General features: G+C 53.1%; 1 protein-coding gene across 1 annotated transcript in view; it reads right to left on the minus strand.

The window, feature by feature from the left end:
• TOX2 (TOX high mobility group box family member 2) overlaps window positions 1-22,182 on the minus strand; it is a 243,177-nt gene that overhangs the window by 132,781 nt on the left and 88,214 nt on the right. Inside the window, exon 2 of the mRNA XM_054173557.1 lies at window positions 6,406-6,471. Coding sequence (XP_054029532.1) covers window positions 6,406-6,471 — 66 coding nt within the window. The remainder of the gene's footprint in view (window positions 1-6,405; window positions 6,472-22,182) is intronic.

A 22,182-nucleotide genomic window follows, 5' to 3' on the forward strand; every position in this document is an offset into this window, starting at 1 on the left:
TGGCACAGCTTGAGACTGTGTCCTCTTGTTCTGGTGCTGGGTGCCTGGGAGAAGAGACCAACCCCCACCTGGCTACAACCTCTCTTCAGGGAGTTGCAGAGAGCAAGAAGGTCTCCCCTGAGCCTCCTCTTCTGCAGGCTAAGCAACCCCAGCTCCCTCAGCCTCTCCTCCCAGGGCTGTGCTCCAGACCCCTCCCCAGCCTCATTGCCCTTCTCTGGACACCTTCAAGAGCAGTTTTAGGCTGGACATTAGAAGAAACTTTTTCACTGAAAGGGTTCTCCAACACTGGAACAGGCATCCCAGGGAGGTAGTTGAATCCCCATCCCTAGAGGTGTTCAAAAGAGTCAGAGGTGCTAAGGGCCATGGTTTAAGACCAGGCTTGAGTAGAGTCAGACAATGGTTGGATCTGATGACCTCAAACGTCTTTCCCAACTGAAATGATCCATGAGCACAAGCTCCTTAGGATGCCAAACCATACAAGGGGCTGAGATAAGATGAGGTCAAGGTGCTGCAGGATCATGATGCTGCCCAGGGAGTGCTCAGTACAGGAGTTGCCTGAACTGCTCCATCTCTGTAGCTCCAGCTGCATGATGAGAATAATCTTATCCATGAGATGGGAAAGGAGGACTCAGGAGCTTAAGGCTTTGGTGGATCTCTGGGCAGAAAGTGTGAAGCAGACAGGCAGGAGCCACTGAAGCCCCTGGGGTTTAAGCCAGGGTGGGGCAGAGGTGCTAAGAGGATTCTGTTTTTCACCTAACTCCTCCTAAGTATTTTAAAAGCAAAATGCCAGGGCAATGCAGAATTTCCTACAACTTATTGATCTGCTTCCATCTGTGCACCCCAAAACGTTTTCCAGCTGATATGAGGCCACACATACAAACAGATTTCTTGTTCTCCTAGCCCTTCCCACCCACCTTGAAGCAAGCTGGGGCCGGAAGCCCTTGCACAGCTCCAGGGGATTTCATCATGAAAGCCTCACCCCAGGCCATCACCATTGTGCTAGTACCAGTGAGCTCACTGCATAGCACAACACTGGGCTGAACAAGCAAGTGTGCCCTAAAACAGGAGGTGTGAAGCTGAGCTTTCCCACCATTAATCATAGAATCACAGAATGGTTTTGGTTGGAAGGGACTTTAAAGATCATCCATCTCCAACCCCTCTGCCATGGGCAGGGACATCTCCCACCAGCCCAAGATGCTCAAGGCCTTGTCCAGCCTGGTTTTAAACACCTCCAGGGAGGCATCCACAACCTCCCTGGGCAAGCTGTTCCAGTGTCTCCCCACCCTCACTGCAGAGAACTTCTTTCTAATACCCAGTCCCTGTTGGGCATCCCAGCCCCTGCCCCTGTGCTGCACTCAATGTGCCGCTGTGTCTGCTGCCAAGAGCTGTTGGTGCCTCGTGGTGCCCAGCAAAACCAGTTTGAGATAAAAATAGGGAACCCCCAACCCAGCAGGCTCACCTATTGCAGTGTGATGGCTGCAGTGAGCATGGCTTGCCCCTGTCCCAAGGATGCCAAGGGCTGAGTGCTGTCCCATCCATGCTGCACTGGCATCTCGTGGTTGGTGATTTAACAGCCTCTCTAGTGAGGTGGTGAAACCACACTCCTGCTGTTCAACCAATTTGTTCAGGTCACAACAGGTTTAGCAAACAATAAAAAACCATCTGGAACTCTCATTTAAACAGAAGAGCTATCAGCAATAAAGCCATGACTGGTGCTGTAAAGTGCTCCCTGATAAACGAGGGCTGGTGTGCAGGTAGATAAAGGGACATGTTGAGCTCCAACGCTCTGTGGGGAGTGGGGGATGGACATGGGAAACAGATAGGGAATTTTGTCCTGTCTTGCCTCTCCAGTTCATCTCCTTGTGCTTGGGACAGTCAGAGAAGTGCTGGGAGGGGGACCAAGGGGTGAAAGGGCACAGGGGGCAGATGGGGCTCTGCTGGGGTAGGTTCTCCCATGGGATGTTGCAGTGACCCCCTATAACCTTGCCTGGAGCGGTAGAATCAGGGAGGAAAGGGAGGGAAGAAGGCTGCAGGGAGTCACTGCAGCCTCTATTTTTATTTGGAAGTCAGCCCTCTTCCTCAACCATGGTGCAGTTAACCAATCACAGAATCATTAAGGCTGGAAAAGACCTTTAAGATCATCTACCCAACTACCACAGCCACTTAACCTGAAGCACGACACCTGTGTGATCCCATGTGATCTACAGCTTCTTGACCACCTCCAGGGATGGGACTCCACCACCTCCCTAGGCAGCCTGTGCCAGTGCCTGACCACTCTTGCACGAAAGAAATTTTCCCTAATACCCAACCTAAACCTCCCCTGGCTGCAGCATCACTTCTGATGTCCATCCAGCTGCCCCCCTATGTGGGAAGTAGGATGTGACAGGGGCTGTGAGGAGATGTCTGTGATAGCAAGGAGGAAACACAAGTGGGTCACGTTGGCCATGGTTCAGCCCTGGTCCAGTCCAATCCTGCAGGCACATGATGGCCAAAGAATCCAGTAATAGGACAAGAAATCATGGATATGAGCTAGGACACAGGAATTTCCACCTCAGCATCACTGTGAAAGTGATGGAGCTCTGGAACAGGCTGTCCAGAGAGGTTGTGGAGCCTCCTTCTCTGGAGACCTTCAAAACCAACCTGGATGTGTTCCTGTGTGACCTGCCCTGGGTGGTCCTGCTTTGGCAAGGGGGTTGGACCCAATGAGCTCTGGAGGTCCCTTCCAACCCCTAACATCCTGTGAGCCTGTGACTCTGATTCTGTGACTCTGACTCTGGGATTCTGTCATTCTGGGATTCTGATTCTGTGGCTGGCTGCTGAGCTGCCACTGCCAGCCCTTCCTGATGAGGCTGTGGAATAGCTGTCCCTTGGGAGATTGTCCAGGCAGACAATCCAACTGCTCCCCTGTTAGTATCCACCACTTGCTTGTAGGCTCTGCACTGCCCTGGGGAGCAGAGGACAGGGGACAGGGCTGACTCCCAGGCAGGACAGCTTGTGGTCACCCTGTTCCTCCCTGTATTTACTCAGCCTCTGGCAATTCCTGGCTCTAATGATCAGCCACAGACTGTTGTTGATTGACTCCACATGTGTTTCTGCTGAATCACTTGATAGCACAAGGCTTGTGGTTCCTTCCTCACCCTCTGGAAGTGCAGCTCTCTCAAGAGCAGCCTTCTCCTCATGTCTCAGCAGCAGTGGCTTTCTGTGCTGTCACAGAACCATAGAATCACAGAATGCATTGGGTTGGGTGAGGCTCTCACAGGTCGTCTTGTCCAACCCCGCTGCAGTCAGCAAGGACATCTCCAGCTGGAGCAGGATGCTCAGGGCCACATCAAGTCTGACCCTGAATGTCTCTAGGAATTGGGCCTCAACCACATCCCTGGGCAACCTGTCTCAGGATTTCACCACCCTCACTGTGAAGAACTTCCTCCTGATGTCCAGCCTAAATCTCCCCTGCTCCAGTTTCAAACCATTGCCCCTCCTCCTATCACTCCAAGCCTATCTGAACAGTCCCTCCCCAGCCTTCCTCTAGGTCCCCTTCAGATATTGAAATGCAGCTCTAAGGTCTGCCCAGAGCCTTCTCTTCTCCAGGCTGGAGAGCCCCAACTCTCTCAGCCTGTGTTTGTCAGAGAGGTGCTCCAGCCCTCTGATCATCTCTATGGCCCTCCTCTGGACCTGCTCCATGAGGCCCATGTTCTTATGTTGAGGACTCCAGAACTGGACACAGCACTCCAGGTGAGAGCAGGGCAGAGTGGCAGAATCACCTCTCATGACCTGCTGGCCAAACTTGTTTTGATGCAGCCAGGATAGGATTGGACATCTGGGCTGCAAGTGCCCATTGATCAGGGGACTGCCTGGTGGCTGTGGGGCAGGCTGTGGATGTAGCCTTTGCCACCATCCCCCACAGCAAACTCCTGGCCAAGCTGTCAGCCCCTGGCTTGGACAGCAGCTCTCTGAGCTGGGTTAGGAACTGGCTGGAGGCTGAGCCCAGAGAGTGGTGGTGAATGGTGCCACAGCCAGCTGGCAGCCAGGCACCAGTGCTGTGCCCCAGGGATCAGTGCTGGGCCCCATGCTCTGTAACAGCTTCATTGATGATCTGGATGAGGACATTGAGTCCATCAGCACCAAGCTGGGGGCAGGAGTTGATCTGCTGGAGGGCAGAGAGGCTCTGCAGAGGGACCTGGACAGGCTGGGCAGATTGGCAGAGGCCAAGGGCAGGAGATTGAACACATCCAAGTGCCAGGGGCTGCACATTGGCCACAGCAACCCCAGGCAGTGCTACAGGCTGGGGGCAGAGTGGCTGAGAGCAGCCAGGCAGAGAGGGACCTGGGGGTGCTGGTTGATGGTAGGCTGAACATGAGCCTGCAGTGTGCCCAGGGGGCCAAGAGGGCCAATGGCATCCTGGCCTGCATCAGGAACAGTGTGGCCAGCAGGAACAGGGAGGTCATTCTGCCCCTGTACACTGCACTGGTTAGGCCACACCTGCAGTCCTGTGTCCAGTTCTGGGCCCCTCAGTTTAGGAAGGAGGTTGACTTGCTGGAAGGTGTCCAGAGAAGGGCAACAAAGCTGGGGAGGGGTCTGGAGCACAGCCCTGTGAGGAGAGGCTGAGGGAGCTGGGGTTGCTGAGCCTGCAGAAGAGGAGGCTCAGGGGAGACCTTCTTGCTCTCTCCAACTCCCTGCAGGGAGGTTGTAGCCAGGTGGGGGTTGGTCTCTTCTCCCAGGCACCCATCACCAGAACAAGAGGACACAGTCTCAAGCTGCACCAGGGGAGGTTTAGGCTGGAGGTTAGGAGGAAGTTCTCCACAGAGAGAGTGATTGCCCATTGGGATGGGCTGCCTGGGGAGGTGGTGGAGTCACCATCATTGGAGGTGTTCAGGAGGAGACTTGATGGGGTGCTCGGTGCCATGGGTTAGTTGTTTAGGTGGTGTTGGATTGGTTGAGGGGTTAGATGTGATGATCTTGAAGGTCTCTTCCAACCTGGTTTATTCTACATAACTCTATGTAATTGCTGGCTCCTGTCCAGCTTCTGATCTACCAGGCCCCTCTGCTCTCAAAAGCAGGAGCAGCTCTCCTGAGCAATGAGCCACCACACTACCACACTCTAAGGCAGCAAACAACAGGTTGTCATCCCTTTTTCAGTTTAATATGCAGATATTTGCCCAGGGGGGTGGTGGAGTCCCCATCCCTGGAGGTGTTCAAGAAACCTGTGACCGTGGCACTTGGAGCCATGGTTTAGTGGCCATGGTGGGGTTGGGTTGCTGGCTGGACTGGATGATCTTGGAGGTCTTTTCCAACTGAAAGAATTCTGTTGATTCTGTTGATATTTGAATTGCTGCTGGTATCTGAGTTAGATACACCACAGATGATTGCTGCCTGCAGGAACTCCCAAACCTGGCAAGCAGAAGCACTCCATGGCCTCACCCCCGGCCACACACACCGTGGTGCAGAGCTATAGGAAGCTGGCAGCATCTTGGGCAGTTCAAATTCTGCAGCTCCTCACCTTCCCACAACACAAGCCTGCAGAGCCCCCAGTGCTCATGTCTGTGGCCAGCAGGGCCCACGCTGCAGCTGCTCAACACAGCCCAAAAGTGAGGTGTTTGAAAACATTAGCAGTGAACTGGGACTGGCAGCTAGATGTGGGGAGGTGCTTCACCCCAAGGGTGCAGCATCATGCATCTCTAAGATGCACCAAGTCCCCAGCCAGGCCACTGGAGGGGATACAGATGGGACCATCTCTCATCTCCTGGTCAGGAGGACAGCTAAGCACATGCTGAAGTCCTCACCTCCTAGCAGGACCTAAGCATGGCCTTAACTTTCTGCATGTTTGGGGCTCCACTGGATGGACACACCTGGTTCATGTGTATCTTAGCCCTGACATGTCTGGCTCATGTGTATCTGAGCCAAGAGAGGACCCTGAAGGCTCAGGCACCTGTGAGATGTGAGCACTTCTATTCTGGTCCTCCACATGTGGGTTTGCAGCTCCAAAACAGGAAACCTTTGACTCCTTTTTTTCCCCAAGCCAGCTAACTGTTGATTTATTCAGCTACAGGAAGTACTCTACGGGAGGGAAGGAGGCACCTGAACTACACACAGTACTTGGAAACCTCACCACATCCAGAGACACCAACTGCATCTTCATTTTGCATGGAGGATGCAGTGGCAAAGCCTCTCAGCCCTGTTGGAGAGCCATGGCTAAGCCAGGCTCTGGTGTGACAGAGTACTCAGTACTGAGTGGATCTGCTGCTGCTCAGCAGCAGCCATGCTGACACCTCTGACCTCTTCCATTCACCCTGTTGATGTCACAGGAGTGCAGCTTCATGGAGATCTCCTAGAAGTTGTGCTTGGGGACAGCCTGAGTGCCCTTTGAAGCCCTTCTCACTGTGCCCATGCCAGCAGATGAAGGCTTACCTGGTTTGCTGATAGGAAGTCCTGGGTGTTGTCGTTCATTCCCATGTACATGTTCTCCCCATCAAACTAGAAAGACAAAAGACACTCAGAGTTAGCAAGATGCCATCTGTATGCACTCCAGGGGCATGTGCATCCCAAAGGCTTCCCTGGCTCTCCCTGTAAAGAGCCACAACTCTCAGAAGACAAACCTGAGCTGCTCCTTTGAACAGGTCTGAACACATCAGAGAATTGTCAGGGTTGGGAGGGACCCCAAGGCTCAGCCAGTTCCAACCCCCTGCCATGGCCAGGGACACCTCACACCACAGCAGGTTGCTCACAGCCACATCCAGCCTGGCCTTCAGAACCTCCAGGGATGAGGTTTCTACCACCTCCCTGGGCAACCTGTGCCAGGCTCTCACCACCTTCATGGGGAACAACTTCTTCCTCACATCCAATCTCAATCTACCCATTCCCAGTTTTGCTCCATTCCTCCCAGTCCTATCACTACCTGCCATGGTGGTTATGGTGATGGGACATGAGCAGAGCATGCTGATGGTATCTTTCCAGTGAAACAGCTGAGTGAATTACCCACAGCTGTAGCTAGCAGCAAACATCACCCAAAGGAAGTTCTTGCTAGACCATCAATCAGCTTTAAAAAGCCAACTTCCATTGATGGAAAATTCCAAGCTGGGCAGGTCCTATTCAGTCCTCTTCCAGACACCTACACAGTCCTTAGCCACCAGAGCAAACCTACAGCACTACTGCAGAAAGCCACTCTGGCACACATGTGAAGGGTTACAGAGATAACCAGGTTGGAAAAGACCTTCAAGATCATCAAGTCCAACCTATCACCCAAAACCATCTGATCAACTAAACCATGGCACCAAGTGCCTCATCCAGTCTCCTCCTAAACACCTCCAGGGATGGTGACTCCACCACCTCCTTGGGCAGCACATCCCAATGGCCAATCTCTCTTTCTATGAAGAATTTTTTCCTCACCTCCAGCCTAAACCTCCTCTGGTGCAACTTGAGACTGTGTCCTCTTGTTCTGTCACTGTTACCTAGGAGAAGAGACCAACCCCCACCTGGCTACAACTTCCCTTTGGGTAGTTGCAGATGGCAATAAGGCCTCTCCTAAGCCTCCTCTTCTCCAGGCTAAACACCCCCAGGTTCTCTGTGCAGATCCTGGTTCCCCACCCTGATGCTTTGCTGCTGCTTGCAAACTCTGGCTGTAGAAGACACCTCTCACCACCTCCTCTTCCCTGCTTGCTCTGCCAGGGCTCTGCCTTCCCGACTGGGCAAGAGTCAGGGCAGCCTGAGCACAGTGCCCCCCACCCCAGCTCCTGCAAACATGCCTGCCCCCTTACCCTGCTTCAAGATGCTAATCTATTTCTTAGGCTACAACACCCTCTTCCCCTCCCCCCACCCCAAGGAGAGCTGCAAACCTTTTCTGATGTAATTTGCTACAAGAGGAGCTTTTCACTCCCTCTGATTCCAAAGGGAGGCAAAGAGCCCTCCAGGACTGTCTGTGGCTGGAAGGATGGCTGGGGCAGCCCTCAAGGCTAAGCTCACAAATTAATTGTGGCAATAAATGGGCTCTGCCAGCAGCCACTCCCGAGATGAGGCTGCAGGTCCCAGCTGTGACTGACATCACACACACAGCCCAGGCAAGAGCCAGCCCTCTGGCCCTGACAAGCCAGATGATGAATGGAAGATCGTTCACCCCTTGCATGTCCTCTTGCTCTCTGCTAGGGAGCTGATACCAGAAGTGGGACACATTAAGAATGAGAAAAAGAGGAAACTAAATAGAAGCAGGTGAAGATTTTTTCAGGGGTAGGCTATTAATTACACTTCCATGTCTCAAGAGTGCTAGAGGGTCAGCTGTTAAAGTCAGCAGAGTTAGTAAAGCCAAAAGGGGGTGACAGGGCTCTGCTCAGCCTCAGACACACACTTAATTGCCAAACCATCCTTCAGGAGAGTAGAGCAAACCAATTAAAAGCAGCAAAATTAGAGCAGGCATTGTGACACTCATTAACTAACTCCAACAGCAGCTGCAGCAGCATGGAAGGGGATCCCTGAGCAATGCAGGACTGTGTTAAGGACTGCTCTGGGATGAAACACCAGCAGCCCCAGGAGCTTGCTGGGACAGGCACCTCTCCCAGAAGCCAGCTGGGGGCTGACCATGTTGAAGTGAATTTCCCTCCACTTGTAAACCCATTGCTGGCAGAGCCAGCTCCTGCTAACATAGAATCAAGTCCAACCTATCACCCAGCACCTCCTGACAACTAAATCATGGCTCCAATTGCCACATCCAATCCCTTCTTGAACACCTCCAGGGATGGGACTCCACCACCTCCCTGGGCAGCACATTTCCATGGCCAATCTCTCTCTCTGGGAAGTAATTTCTCCTCACCTCCAGCCTAAACCTACCCTGGCACAGCTTGAGACTGTGTCCTCTTGTTCTGGTGCTGGGTGCCTGGGACAAGAGACCAACCCCCACCTGGCTACAACCTCCCTTCAGGGAGTTGCAGAGAGCAAGGAGGTCTCCCCTGAGCCTCCTCTTCTCCAGGCTAAGCAACCCCAGCTCCCTCAGCCTCTCCTCACAGGGCTGTGCTCCAGACCCCTCCCCAGCTTTGTTGCCCTTCTCTGGACACTTTCCAGCAGCTCAACATCTTTCCTAAACTGAGGAGCCCAGAACTGGACCCAGGACTCAAGGTGTGCCCTAACCAGTGGTTCCAGTTGGTGCTGCCACAATTCCAGACATGGAGACTCCACCAGTTCTACAGCCTAAGAATCCTCACCACTAAACCATGTCCCTACAGGCCACATCTACACAGCTTTTAAACCCCTCCAGGGATGGGAACTTCATCACAGCCCTGAGAAGCCTCCTCTAAAACTTGACAACCCTTCTGGGGAAGAAATTATTCCTTATGTCCCCTCAGGAAGATGTGTTGCAGAAATATGTACTTCCTCATCAGAGTTTTAACCCAGACTGAGAGGGTGCACATCCACCCATCCCTCCCTCCCTCTCTCCCTCCCTCTCTCCTTCCATTCATCCATCACCCCTTCATCCCTCCAGTCATCCACCCACCCATCCATCCATCCCTGCATCCATCCATCCACCCATTCCTCCATCTATCCCTCCCTCCATCCATGCCTGCCTCCTTCCCTCCCTCCATTCCCCTTCCTTGCAAAGACACACCACACTTCTTTCCTCTTCCAGCACATTACTTTGAAGCTCTGGATTAAGACCAGTTTGAAATCAACTCTTCTCCAGAAAACAAAGAAAAGACTCCTGGAAAGCTGCCTTTGGGGACTTAGAATAGAATAGAACAGAATAAACCAGGTTGGAAGAGACCTTCAAGATCATCCAGTCCAACCTATCATGCAACACCACCCAATCAACTAAACCATGGAACCAAGCACCCTGTCAAGCCTCGCCCTGAACACCCCCAGCGATGGCGACCCCACCACCTCCCTGGGCAGCCCATCCCAGTGGGCAATCACTCTCTCTGTGTAAAACCTCCTCCTAACCTCCAGCCTAAACCTCCCCTGACGCAGCCTGAGACTGTGTCCTCTTGTTCTGCTGCTGGGAGAAGAGACCAACCTCTGCCTCACTACAACCTCCCTTCAGGTAGTTGCAGAGAGCAATAAGGTCACCCCTGAGTCTCCTCCTCTCCAGGCTAAGCAACCCCAGCTCCCTCAGCCTCTCCTCACAGGGCTGTGCTCCAAGCCCCTCACCAACTTTGTTGCCCTTCTCTGGACACCTTCCAGCAAGTCAACCTCCTTCCTAAACTGAGGGGCCCAGAACTGGACACAGGACTCCAGGTGTGGCCTAACCAGTGCAGTGTACAGGGGCAGAATGACCTCCCTGCTCCTGCTGGCCACACTGTTCCTGATGCAGGCCAGGATGCCATTGGCCCTCCTGGCTGCCTGGGCACACTGCAGGCTCATGTTCAGCCTACCATCAACCAGCACCCCCAGGTCCCTCTCTGCCTGGCTGCTCTCAGCCACTCTGCCCCCAGCCTGTAGCACTGCCTGGGGTTGTTGTGGCCAATGTGCAGCCCCTGGCACTTGGATGTGTTCAATCTCCTGCCCTTGGCCTCTGCCCATCTGCCCAGCCTGTCCAGGTCCCTCTGCAGAGCCTCTCTACCCTCCAGCAGATCAACTCCTGCCCCCAGCTTGCTGTCACCTGCAAATCTACTGCTGATGGACTCAATGTCCTCATCCAGATCATCAATGAAGCTGTTACAGAGCATGGGGCCCAGCACTGATCCCTGGGGCACACCACTGGGGCCTGGCTGCCAGCTGGCTGTGGCACCATTCACCACCACTCTCTGGGCTCAGCCTCCAGCCAGTTCCTAACCCAGCTCAGAGAGCTGCTGTCCCAGCCAGGGGCTGACAGCTTGGCCAGGAGCTTGTTGTGGGGGATGGTGGCAAAGGCCTTGCTGAAGTCCAGGCAGACTCCATCCACAGCCTGCCCCACAGCCACCAGGCAGTCACCTGGGCATGGAAGGAGATCAGGTTGGTCAGGCAGGACCTGCCCTTCCTAAACCCATGCTGGCTGGGCCTGAGCCCTTGGCCACCCTGTAAGTGCTGTGTGACTGCACTCCAGATGCCTGTTCCATGATCTTGCCTGGCACTGAGGTCAGGCTGACAGGCCTGGAATTCCCTGGCTCATCCAAGTGGCCCTGCTTGTGGATGGGCACCACCTTGGCAGCCTCCAGTCCTCTGGGATGTCTCCAGTGAGCCAGGACTGCTGAAAAATGATGGAGAGTGGCTTGGCAGCTCATCTGCCAGCTCTCTCAGCACCCTGGGATGGATCCCATCTGGTCCCATGGACCTGTGGGGATCCAAGTGGCTAAGCAGATCACCAACTACCCCATTCTGGAACAGAGGAAGACTATGCAGCTCCCTGGCTCCTTCTGCCAGCTCTGCAGGCCAGCTGTATGGAAGACATTCTGTCCTCCCTTGTCACCAGGGAGGGGCAGACCAGACCAAGCACTCTGCTTGGACAGATGGGCAGAGTCCAACAGGATGGCATTCAACAAGTCCACTTTGGCCACAGCAACCCCAGGCAGAGCTACAGGCTGGGGTCAGAGTGGCTGAGAGCTCCCAAACAGAGAGGGACCTGGGGGTGCTGATTAACAGCTGCCTAAACATGAGCCAGCAGTGTGCCCAGGTGGCCAAGAAGGCCAAGGGCATCCTGGCCTGCATCAGGAGCAGTGTGGCCAGCAGGAGCAGGGAGCTCATTGTGCCCTGTGCTCAGCACTGGTTAGGCCACCCCTTGAGTCCTGTGTCCAGTTCTGGGCTCCTCAGTTTAAGAAGGACATTGAGAGACTTCAAGGTGTCCAGAGAAGGGCAACAAGGCTGGGAAGGGGTCTGGAGCACAGCCCTGGGAGGAGAGGCTGAGGAGCTGGGGTTGCTTAGCCTGCAGAAGAGGAGGCTCAGGGGAGACCTTCTTGCTCTCTCCAACTCCCTGCAGGGAGGCTGTAGCCAGGTGGGGGTTGGTCTCTTGTCCCAGGCACCCAGCACCAGAACAAGAGGACACAGTCTCAAGCTATGCCAGGGGAAGTTTAGGCTGGAGGTGAAGAGAAAGTTCTTCACAGAGAAAAAAAATGGCCCTTGGAATGTACTGCCCAGGGAGGTGGTGGAGTCCCCATCCCTGGAGGTGTTGAAGAGGGGATTGGATGTGGCACTTGGAGCCATGGTGTAGTCATGAGGTCTGTGGTGCCAGGTTGGTCTCGATGATCTTTGAGGTCCCTTCCAACCTGTGTGGTTCTGTGAATCTGTGTGATCCTGTTTGTCAGAATGAGGGTTGGGGTTTTTTATGGCTTTCTACTATTCTCCCCCCTCTCCTCCACACTTTCTCTTGCCCTTGATGCCTTCATAATAACCGTAATGAATCCTGCCTTCAAAATCACCCTGCCTCTGATTGCCAGGCTGAGCAGGGAGCCTGAAAGTCAGGACTGGAAATGCAATGGAAACTTTGGAACTTCTCCACTGCTGATTGGATTCTTTCTATGTTTCCCCCCCCCCTTCTCCTCCAGGCTATGAGGGTGCAAACAAATTCATTAGAAATTCTCCCATCAGGATATTTTTTTCAATTAGATGTTTGCCACTTACACAGCAGCCAGGTAGAGCAGATCAGTGACATGCTCTCCCTCTTCTCATCATTGTTTTGCTGCAGAATGCACTTCAAAACAATCACACACACCCCTCCCAGGTACATTTATAGGAGAAACAAACATTTCATTATTTCCCTTTGGCTACAAATGTTTCTAACTCCCAGAGTGGGTTAAACCTCCCAGGCAATTCCAGACCTGGGTGCATCACTCTCTGTGTTCCCCCCAAAGTTACCAAACCTGCACTGAGTGATGTCAAGGATGGGTCAAGGGAAACTCTCCACCTCTAGGGGCCACATCTGGAGTATTGTATTCAGCTCTGGGCTCCCCACTTCAAGAGACAGGGAACTGCTGGAGAGAGTCCAGCAGAGGCTGCAAAGATGCTGAGGGGCCTGGAGCAGCTCTGTGAGGAGGAAATGCTGAGACCTCTGGGGCTGTTGAGCCTGGAGAAGAGCAGCCCCAGAGGGGATCTGCTCAATGCTTAGCAAGAGCTGAGGTGTAGGGGACAAGAGGATGGGGCCAGACACTTATCAGTGCAGCCCAGTGACAGGACAAGGGACAACAAGCACTAACTGGAACCCGGGAGGTACCATGTGAACAGGAAGAGAAACTTCTTTGTTGTGAGGGTGCTGGAGCCCTGGAACAGGCTGTCCAGAGAGCTCGTGGAGCCTCACTCTCTGATTGTGAGAATGACATTGTGATCCTGGACATTGTGATCCTGGACATTGTGATCCTGGGCAAGCTGCTGTGGGTGGCCCTGCTGTAGCAGGAGGTTTGGACTAGATGATCTCCAGAGGTCCCTTCCAACCCCCACCATGCTGGGCTTCAGCTATTCTGTGTGCATGGGTCGCGTGGCAGGGGCAATTTCCAAGTCCTAATCTGAAAGGAACACATTCTGCTGTCATTGTCTTGATCATCCTTTGGCTCTTTTGGAATTATTTCACTTTTGGCTAATAGAAGCTGCCTAGTAAACAAATCAGTAGCCAATCCTCACCCTCTCCTGCAAGACATGAGTATGAAGCCCAAGTGAGTTGAGATCACTCTCAGCTTGCAGTGCTTCACATCCCCAGCATGGTGTTTGCTTGAGAACCTGGGAAAGGCAAACCCTGTGTGGCCAAGCTGGGAGGGGCAGGCAGTTGGCATTAACTGCTTTGCCTTCCCCTGAGACGTGACCCATTTTCATCTGGCTTGCACCGACTTGCACAGGTGAAGTCGTTGACAAGCACAGCTAGACTCAAGGACATTTACTTCAGAAACCACCCAGAGAGGCCCAATTTACCCAGTCCCAACTCAAACTCATCTCATACAACATGCTCAGGCCAGAGACAACTCTGGACGGGAGACCATCTGGTTTCATCCTCCTCACCATGGCTAGGGACACCTTCCACTAGAGCAGGTTGCTCAGGGCCTCATCCAGCCTGGCCTTCAACATGGATAAGTCCACTCACTCAGTCAGAAGTCCCAAGGAAATGAGGGTGACAGGCAGAGAGCCATGCCTCCAGGACAACACCTCTCCATGGGACATGCTATGTGTATTTTGGGGCCAACCACGAGACTCACAGGGTGCAGCGGGTTAGGAGGGACCCTCAAAGGTCATCTTGTTCAACCCCCCTGCAGTCAGCAGGGACACCTCCAACTAAACCAGGCTGCCTAGAGCCACAGCAAGCCTGAACACACAGCAAGTTTTATTTTGTGAGGAAACACCCCCTGAAATCTACTTTTCCATGGAGAATTTCCCTTAAAACAGCACTCCTCTGCTCCAGCCCTTGCAGGGGAGCTGCAGCTAGCCCCACAGCGTGGGGGCAGAGCCTCCAGCAGCCCAGACAGGCTTGCTTCAGGGGAGGTTTTACAAAGCACTTCTTAAATTGCTTTCCTAGCCTCGCTTTGCTTTGTGGTTTTTGCCATCCAACATGATTTTTGAAGCAGTAAATGTGCCCAGAGGTCACACAGGTCCCATGTTGCTAAGATGAAAATGAGTAAGGAAAATAAGTGCATGCTACAAGCTGTGGCAGACCCCAGAGCACAGCAGCTGTGTGATCTCCTGCTCAGTGCAAACACGGAGGATAAATGTTTGTTAACTGGGAAGGACCCAGTGGAAAGAAACACAGGCTCCTGCCAACATTCAGAGAAGGTGTTACTTCCTCGTGGATGGCACTGCCAGCTTGTTGGATTTTGTGATGAATCTCATCACATCCTTTTATTTCCTGAGAGTCAGGAGCTGAGGGGAGAGCTCCAGCTCTGGAAGAAATCTGATGGCAGCACTGGGCCCAGGAATGGCTACAATGATATCTGCAAGGTCTCAAAAACCTTCCAGGCTTCTTGTTTCATTTCATTGTGTGCCCAGGGGGCCAAGAAGGCCAAGGGCATCCTGGCCTGCATCAGGAACAGCGAGGCCAGCAGGAGCAGGGAAGTCATTCTGCCCTGGACCAGCACTGCTCAGGCCACACCTTGAGTCCTGTGCCCAGTTCTGGGCTACTCAGTTTAGGAAAGATGTTGAGCTGCTGGAAGGTGTCCAGAGAAGGGCAATAAAGCTGGGGAGGGGTCTGGAGAACAGCCCTGTGAGGAGAGGCTGAGGGAGCTGGAGTTGCTTAGCCTGGAGAAGAGGAGGCTCAGGGGAGACCTTCTTGCTCTCTCCAATTCCCTGAAGGGAGGCTGTAGCCAGGTGGGGGTTGGTCTCTTCTCCCAGGCAACCAGCACCAGAACAAGAGGACACAGTCTCAAGCTGTGCCAGGGGAGGTTTAGGCTGGAGGTGAGGAAGAAGTTCTTCCCAGAAAGAGTAATTGGCCATTGGGATGTGCTGCCCAGGGAGGTGGTGGAGTCCTCTTCACTGGAGGTGTTTAAGAAGAGCCTGGATGGGCTGCTTGGTGCCATGGGTTAGCTGATTAGATGGTGTTGGGTGATAGGTTGGGCTTGACGATCTCAAAGGTCTTTTCCAACCTGGTTAATTCTAATTCTAATTCCCCTGCCACCATTTCCCAGGATCACAGAATCATAGAATTTTCAGGGTTGGAAGGGGCCTCAAGGATCATCTAGTTCCAACCCCCCACACACACTAGATCAGGTTACCCAGAGCCACATCCAACCTGGCCTTCAAAACCTCCAGGCATGAGGCTTCCACCACCTCCCTGGGCAACCTGTGCCAGGCTCTCACCACCCTCATGGGGAACAACTTCTTCCTAACATCCAATCTGAATCTACCCATTTCCAGTTTTGCTCCATCCCCCCCAGTCCTATCCCTCCCTGACACCCTCAAAAGTCCCTCCTCAGGTTTCTTGGAGCCCTCTTCAGATCCTGGGAGGCCACAATTAGGTCACCTGGGAGCCTTCTCCTCTCCAGCCTGCACAACCCCAACTCCCTCAGTCTGTGCTCACAGCAGAGCAGCTCCAGCCCTCTGCTCATCCTCGTGGCCCTTCTCTGGACACCTTCCAGCACCTCCAGAGCCTTCCTGGCACAGAGGCTCCAGAAGTGGAAGCAGTACTCCCGGTGGGGTCTCAAGGCCATTTCCACTTTACCAGCAGACATCTCCACCACACCCCTGGGAAGTGAAGCGTCCCTTCAGCCCTGCTGCTGCTGCCTGCTGCTGCCTGCAGCGCTGCCGCCGTGGTTTCCTGGAGCAGTGATTCAGCAGCGGCTCCGTCGGGGAATGCAGCGCCCGGGGTCAGCTTAATCTCGTTAACTGCAGTTTGCCCATTAAGGTCTTTACACAACCTCTGGCCCAAGGCGATCTACTTAGCATTATTTATTTGTCCGCTGCAATGCTTGGATAGCCTTCGGTTGATCCTGTCAAAGGGGGGTCAGAAGTTCAGCAGTAGATTTACAGCCCCCCGCCAGGACCCTCCTGGGAGGGAAGCTCTGCATCCGCTGCCACGCAGCAGCCACACGCCGCAATCTGCTTCAGGCCAAGTGTCACTAAGAGAGAGCTGGCCGGCAGGGCAGGTGGCAGTGGCAGTGTGCCCTGACATGGTCCCCAGGGCTTCGTGGGGCTGGGTTTGTGCAGGCCCTTCGATGTTCTCAGGGATATCCTAGGGATAAATCAGACTGAGACAGATCAGAGAGTGGTTTGAGTGGGAAGGGACCTGCAGAGGTCAGCTAGTCCAAGCCCCCCCTGCAAATAGAGCAGGTTGCTTAGAGCCCTGAACAAACTCACCTGGAAAGGTTCCAGGGATGGGCTTTTCACCCTCCCCCCATGGGCAGGGATGCTGCTCATCTGTACTCAGCTGCTCATCTGTACTCAGCTGCTCAAGGCCTCATCCAGCTTGGCCTTGAACAGACCCAGGGAGGAGACATCTACAACCTTTCTGGGCAGCCTGCTCTAGAGTCTCACTGCCCTTGTACTGAAGAACCTTTTCCTAAGATCCAGTCTAAACCTACTCTCCCTCAGCTTAAAACCATTCCTCCTTGTCCTGTTGCTAGACAGCCTTATGGAAAGTCCCTCTCAGCCTTCCTGCAGGATTCCTTGAGGTACTGGAAGGCAGCTTCTCCTCAGTCAATACCCCAAAGTCTCTTTCTTCAGAGTTACTCTCAACCCACTCTGGTCCTAGCCTGGATTGTGCCTGTGATTGGCCCAACCCTTGCACTTTGGCTTCTTGAAGCTCATGCAGTTGGTACTGGCACACCTCTCAAGCCTGTCAAGTCCCTTCCCTCAAGCGAGTCCACCACAGCTCGGTGTCACCAGCAAACTTTCTGAGGCTGCCTCAATGCCACTGCCAAAGATGTTAAAATCATAAAATCATAGAATCAATAAAGTTGGAAAAGACCTCAGAGACCTTCAAGTCCAACCTGTCACCCACCACCTCCTGACAACTAAACCAGGGCTCCAAGTGTCATGTCCAGTCCCCTCTTCAACACCTCCAGGGATGGGGACTCCACCACCTCCCTGGGCAGCACATTCCAATGGCCAATTACTCTTGCTGGGAAGAACTTTCTCCTCACCTCCAGCCTAAACCTCCCCTGGCACAGCTTGAGACTGTCTCCTCTTGTTCTGGTGCTGGGTGCCTGGGAGAAGAGACCAACCCCCACCTGGCTACAAGAGAAGAGCAAGAAGGTCATCCCTGAGCCTCCTCTTCTGCAGGCTAAGCAACCCCAGCTCCCTCAGCCTCTCCTCACAGGGCTGTGCTCCAGACCCCTCCCCAGCCTCCTTCTCCATCTCTGGGGATACTCCAAACCCACCTGGGTGTGTTCCTGGGTGATATGTTCTAGGTGATCCTGCTCAAGCAGGAATGATGATCTTCAGAGGTTCCCTCCAACCCTCACCAGTCAGTGATTCTGTGGAAGTCACTACATGCAAACCTCATCACAGAACCACAGAATCAATAAGGTTGGAAAAGACCTCAGAGATCATCAAGCCCAACCTGGCACCCAACACCTCCTGACAACTAAACCATGGCTCCAAGTGGCACATCCAATCCCATCTTGAACACCTCCAGGGATGGGGACTCCACCACCTCCCTGGGCAGCACATTCCAGTGGCCAATTACTCTCTCTGGGAAGAACTTTCTCCTCACCTCCAGCCTAAACCTCCCCTGGTGCAGTTTGAGACTGTGTCCTCTTGTTCTGGTGCTGGCTGCCTGGGAGAAGAGACCAACCCCCACCTGGCTACAACCTTCCTTCAGGGAGTTGGAGAGAGCAAGAAGGTCTCCCCTGAGCCTCCTCTTCTGCAGGCTAAGCAACCCCAGCTCCCTCAGCCTCTCCTCACAGGGCTGTGCTCCAGACCTCTCCCCAGCCTCCTTGCCCTTCTCTGGACACCTTGAAGTCTCTCAATGTCCTTCTTAAACTGAGGAGCCCAGAACTGGACAGAGGACTCAAGATGTGGCCTGAGCAGTGCTGAGCACAGGGCAGGATGAGCTCCTGCTCCTGCTGGCCACACAAACAGCACTGCTCCCAGTACAGATCCCTGAGGAGGAACTCACCCAGAATCACACTCCACTTGTCACTAGTCTCCACCTGGACATCGAGCCATTGATTCATGATCACAGAATCACAGAATGTTAGGGGTTGGATCCCCTAAGGCAGGTGACACAGGAACATATCCAGGTTAGCTTCAAAAATCTCCAGAGACTCCAGAGCATGAGGAAGATCATGGTCCACAATCCATCTGCACTACAATCTGTCAGTTCATAACATGAGGGATCTAGAAGGATTCAAGCTTATTAATGAGGCACAAATTATTCAGGCTAGCCCAAACTAAAAGTGACTTGGAATGGCTTTGCATTAAGACTCTCGCAGCCCTAAGTGGCAGTGAGGAAATGGGAGATTAAATTTAATGTGAATAAATGCAAAGTAATGCACTGGAGAAAAGAAATCCTAACAATAGAGACATGACAATGAGCCTTAAAATAGCTGTTACTGTCCAGAAGGGAAACCAGGCACTCGTTCTGGAGAGCTCACTTCCAGCCTCTGCTCAGGCCCTCGGCAGCTGCCAAAAGTGCTGTTTGGGTTTTAAATGCAATTAGGGACATCAAAACCCTAAGAATAAAAGACAACCATCATTTGACTATCTGTACAGGTAGGGCAATCATAGAATCACCTGGGTTGGAAGGGACCTCCAGAGCACATCCAGTCCAACCTCTCTGCACTCAGCAGGGACATCCCCAACAGGATCAGATTGCCCAGAGCCCTGCTGAGTCTCACCCTGAATATCTCCAGGGATGGGGCCTCAACCACCTGCCTGGGCAACCTGTTCCACTGCTCAGCCACCCTCATTTTAAAGAACTTTTTCCTCACTTGCAATCTAAACCTCCTCTTCTCCAATTTCAAGCCATTGCCCCTTGTCCTACCACTGCAGGCCTGTGTAAACAGCCCCTCATCAGTCTTCTTGCAGCTCCCCTTCAGGTACTGGAAAGTGGCAATTAGGTCTCCCCAGAGCCTTCTCTGCTCCAGAAGGAGAGAGGGCACTGACAGGGAGGATCCAAGGTCTGTAAGAGTGTAAAAGGAGGGGAAAAAGAGATGATAGATAGAGAGGGACTCAACACATCAAGTCATGAGACTAGAACAGGGAACATCTCTGCTTCTTAGCTGTAAGCACAGAGGCAGGCACTGGTGCCATTAGCTTATGGAATCAAGCACCTTACAGAGCTCCTCACACAGGGCCTGACAGCAAAACCTCCTCCATCAGGCTGCTGTGGCCTTGAAGGATCCAGAATAACAACTGGACACACTGGGGTGGGATAGTAAACCTGACCCCCTGAGCTGAAGCTGACCCTGACCTGTGGGCTGCTGGAAGCTCTGTGCATAGGTGTAATATCACTAGAGAGTAGGAAAAACATTTTCCAGCACATGGGTGGTCAAACAGCAGGCTATGAGGGTGTGGGTTGTCCACCCCTGAAGGTACTCAGAGAGTTGCACCAGATGCTGCACAATCTCATCTTGCTGGGCCAGCTTTGCCTGGGGGCTTGGGACACAGGGACCTCCCTTCCATCCAGCAGCATTTGGTGTTTGGGTGCTTCTGTGGTTAGAATAGAACAGAACAGAACAGAATAGAATAGAATAGAATGGAATAGAATAGAATAGACCAGGTTGGAAGAGACCTCAGAGATCATTGAGTCCAGCCTATCACCCAGCACGATCTAATCAACTAAATCATGGCACCAAGCACCCCATCCAGGCTCTTCCTAAACACCTCCAGTGATGGTGACTCCACCACCCCCCTGGGCAGCACATCTCAATGGCCAATCTCTCTTGCTGGGAAGAACTTTCTCCTTACCTCCAGCCTAAACCTCCCCTGGCACAGCTTGAGACTGTGTCCTCTTGTTCTGGTGCTGCTTGCCTGGGAGAAGAGACCAACCCCCACCTGGCTACAACCTCCCTTCAGGGAGCTGGAGAGAGCAAGGTCTCCCCTGAGCCTCCTCTTCTGCAGGCTAAGCAACCCCAGCTCCCTCAGCCTCTCCTCACAGGGCTGTGCTCCAGACCCCTCCCCAGCTTTGTTGCCCTTCTCTGGACACCTTCCAGCATCTCAACATCTTTCCTAAACTGAGTAGCCCAGAACTGGACACAGGACTCAAGATGTGGCCTAAGCAGTGCTGAGCACAGGGCAGGATGAGCTCCCTGCTCCTGCTGGCCACACTCTTCCTGATCCAGACCAGGATGCCCTTGGCCTTCTTGGCCCCCTGGGCACACTGCAGACTCATGTTCAGCCTAGTATGTGATCTTGCAAAGCCACATGGATCTCCACTCCAAGAGCATCTCCAGCATCCCTTTTCAAGTATCCTGTGCTTGAGGCTTGAATGCCACCACTCCTCCTGTGGCAGCATCACAGCTGCTTTGCTGTGAATGCTGCACACCAAATTATTGTTATTACACTATTGGGAATGGGGGGGGGGCTGGGGGGGTAGGGGAGAGGAGGATGGACACAGAGGACTTAAACTCATTTACCAGGACCTTTCAGAGCCTGCAGAAGACTTCAAGCTCTTCACATACACACACACACACAAATCCAACTGCTGAAAGCTCCAGGGAGCAGCAGAATTTAGTCCTAAGACTGACATGGAAATAGATTAATTTTTTTTCTCCCCCCCCCATTTCATATTCTAATTACAATTCTTCTCCCCCTACTATTTTCTGTTCTCATTACAGTCTTCAAATTGCTCTGCAAATTCTGTACCTTATTCTGCTCTTCCTACCATCTTTGTCATGGAAATGAGAAACAGAATGTATAAGCATGAAAATATTGCCGAGATCAAAATCCTGCTTAACCCTTTCCTGGGTGACTCAATGGAAGAGAAAGCAGCAACAGAGCAGCTCAGCCTCCAGCCAGCCTGCTCTCCTCCTCCCAGCTAGAAGGATGCCCAGAGACTAGTAACTACGAGGTCAAGGTTGCTCACACTGACACTTCTGATGGCCATGGAGAAGGGGTTGGGGTTTTTTTAGCACAGCAGGTTTTGCCCCTGAGGGCAGATTCATAGATTAATAGAATGGGTTAGGTTGGAAGGGACCTTAAAGATCATCTGGTTCCAATGACCCTGCTGTGGGCAGGGACACCTCCCACCAGACCAGACTGCTCAAGGCCTTTACAACCTCTCTGGGCAACCTGTTTCAGAGCCTCACCACCCTCACCATAAAGAATTTCTTCCTAAGATCCGCTCTAAATCTCCCCTTTTCCACCTTAAAATCATTCCCTCTCATCCTATCACTCCAATCCCTTGTCAAAAGTCCCCCCCCCCAGCTCTCCTGTAGCCCCCTTCAGGCACTGGAAGTCTGCTTTGAGATCTCCCTGGAACCTTTTCTTCTCTGGGCCAAACTTTGCAGCCTCTCCCCATAGGGGAGGTGCTGCAGCCCTCTGATCATCTTGATCTGAGTGACTTTGATCATGCTCAGGTGATGGTGTTTCGGTTTAGCTTTCATTTTCCCAAGCAGCCCATTGTGATGCTGGCCGGGGGGGCTCTGGAAGATCTGGGTGCATGGAAGATAGAATCATAGAATCAAGAAGGTTGGAAAAGACCTCAGAGATCATCAAGTGCAACCTGTCACCCAGCACCTCCTGACTAACTGAACCACGGCTCCAAGTGCCACGTCCAAGCCTTTTTTGAACACCTCCTCTCCCATGGTGTGCATCTCACCAGAGCCGCATCTTTGGCCTGGTTTTTCCTCAGACTTTGGGCATAGCTATGGAAAACAGGGAGCCTGGGGGGTGAGCAGCACCTCCTGGGAGCCCAGCACGCAGCCCAGACCTCTCCAG

The sequence above is a fragment of the Dryobates pubescens genome, chromosome 26 (genome assembly GCF_014839835.1).
Source record: "Dryobates pubescens isolate bDryPub1 chromosome 26, bDryPub1.pri, whole genome shotgun sequence".
NCBI classification, from domain to species: Eukaryota; Metazoa; Chordata; class Aves; order Piciformes; family Picidae; genus Dryobates; species Dryobates pubescens.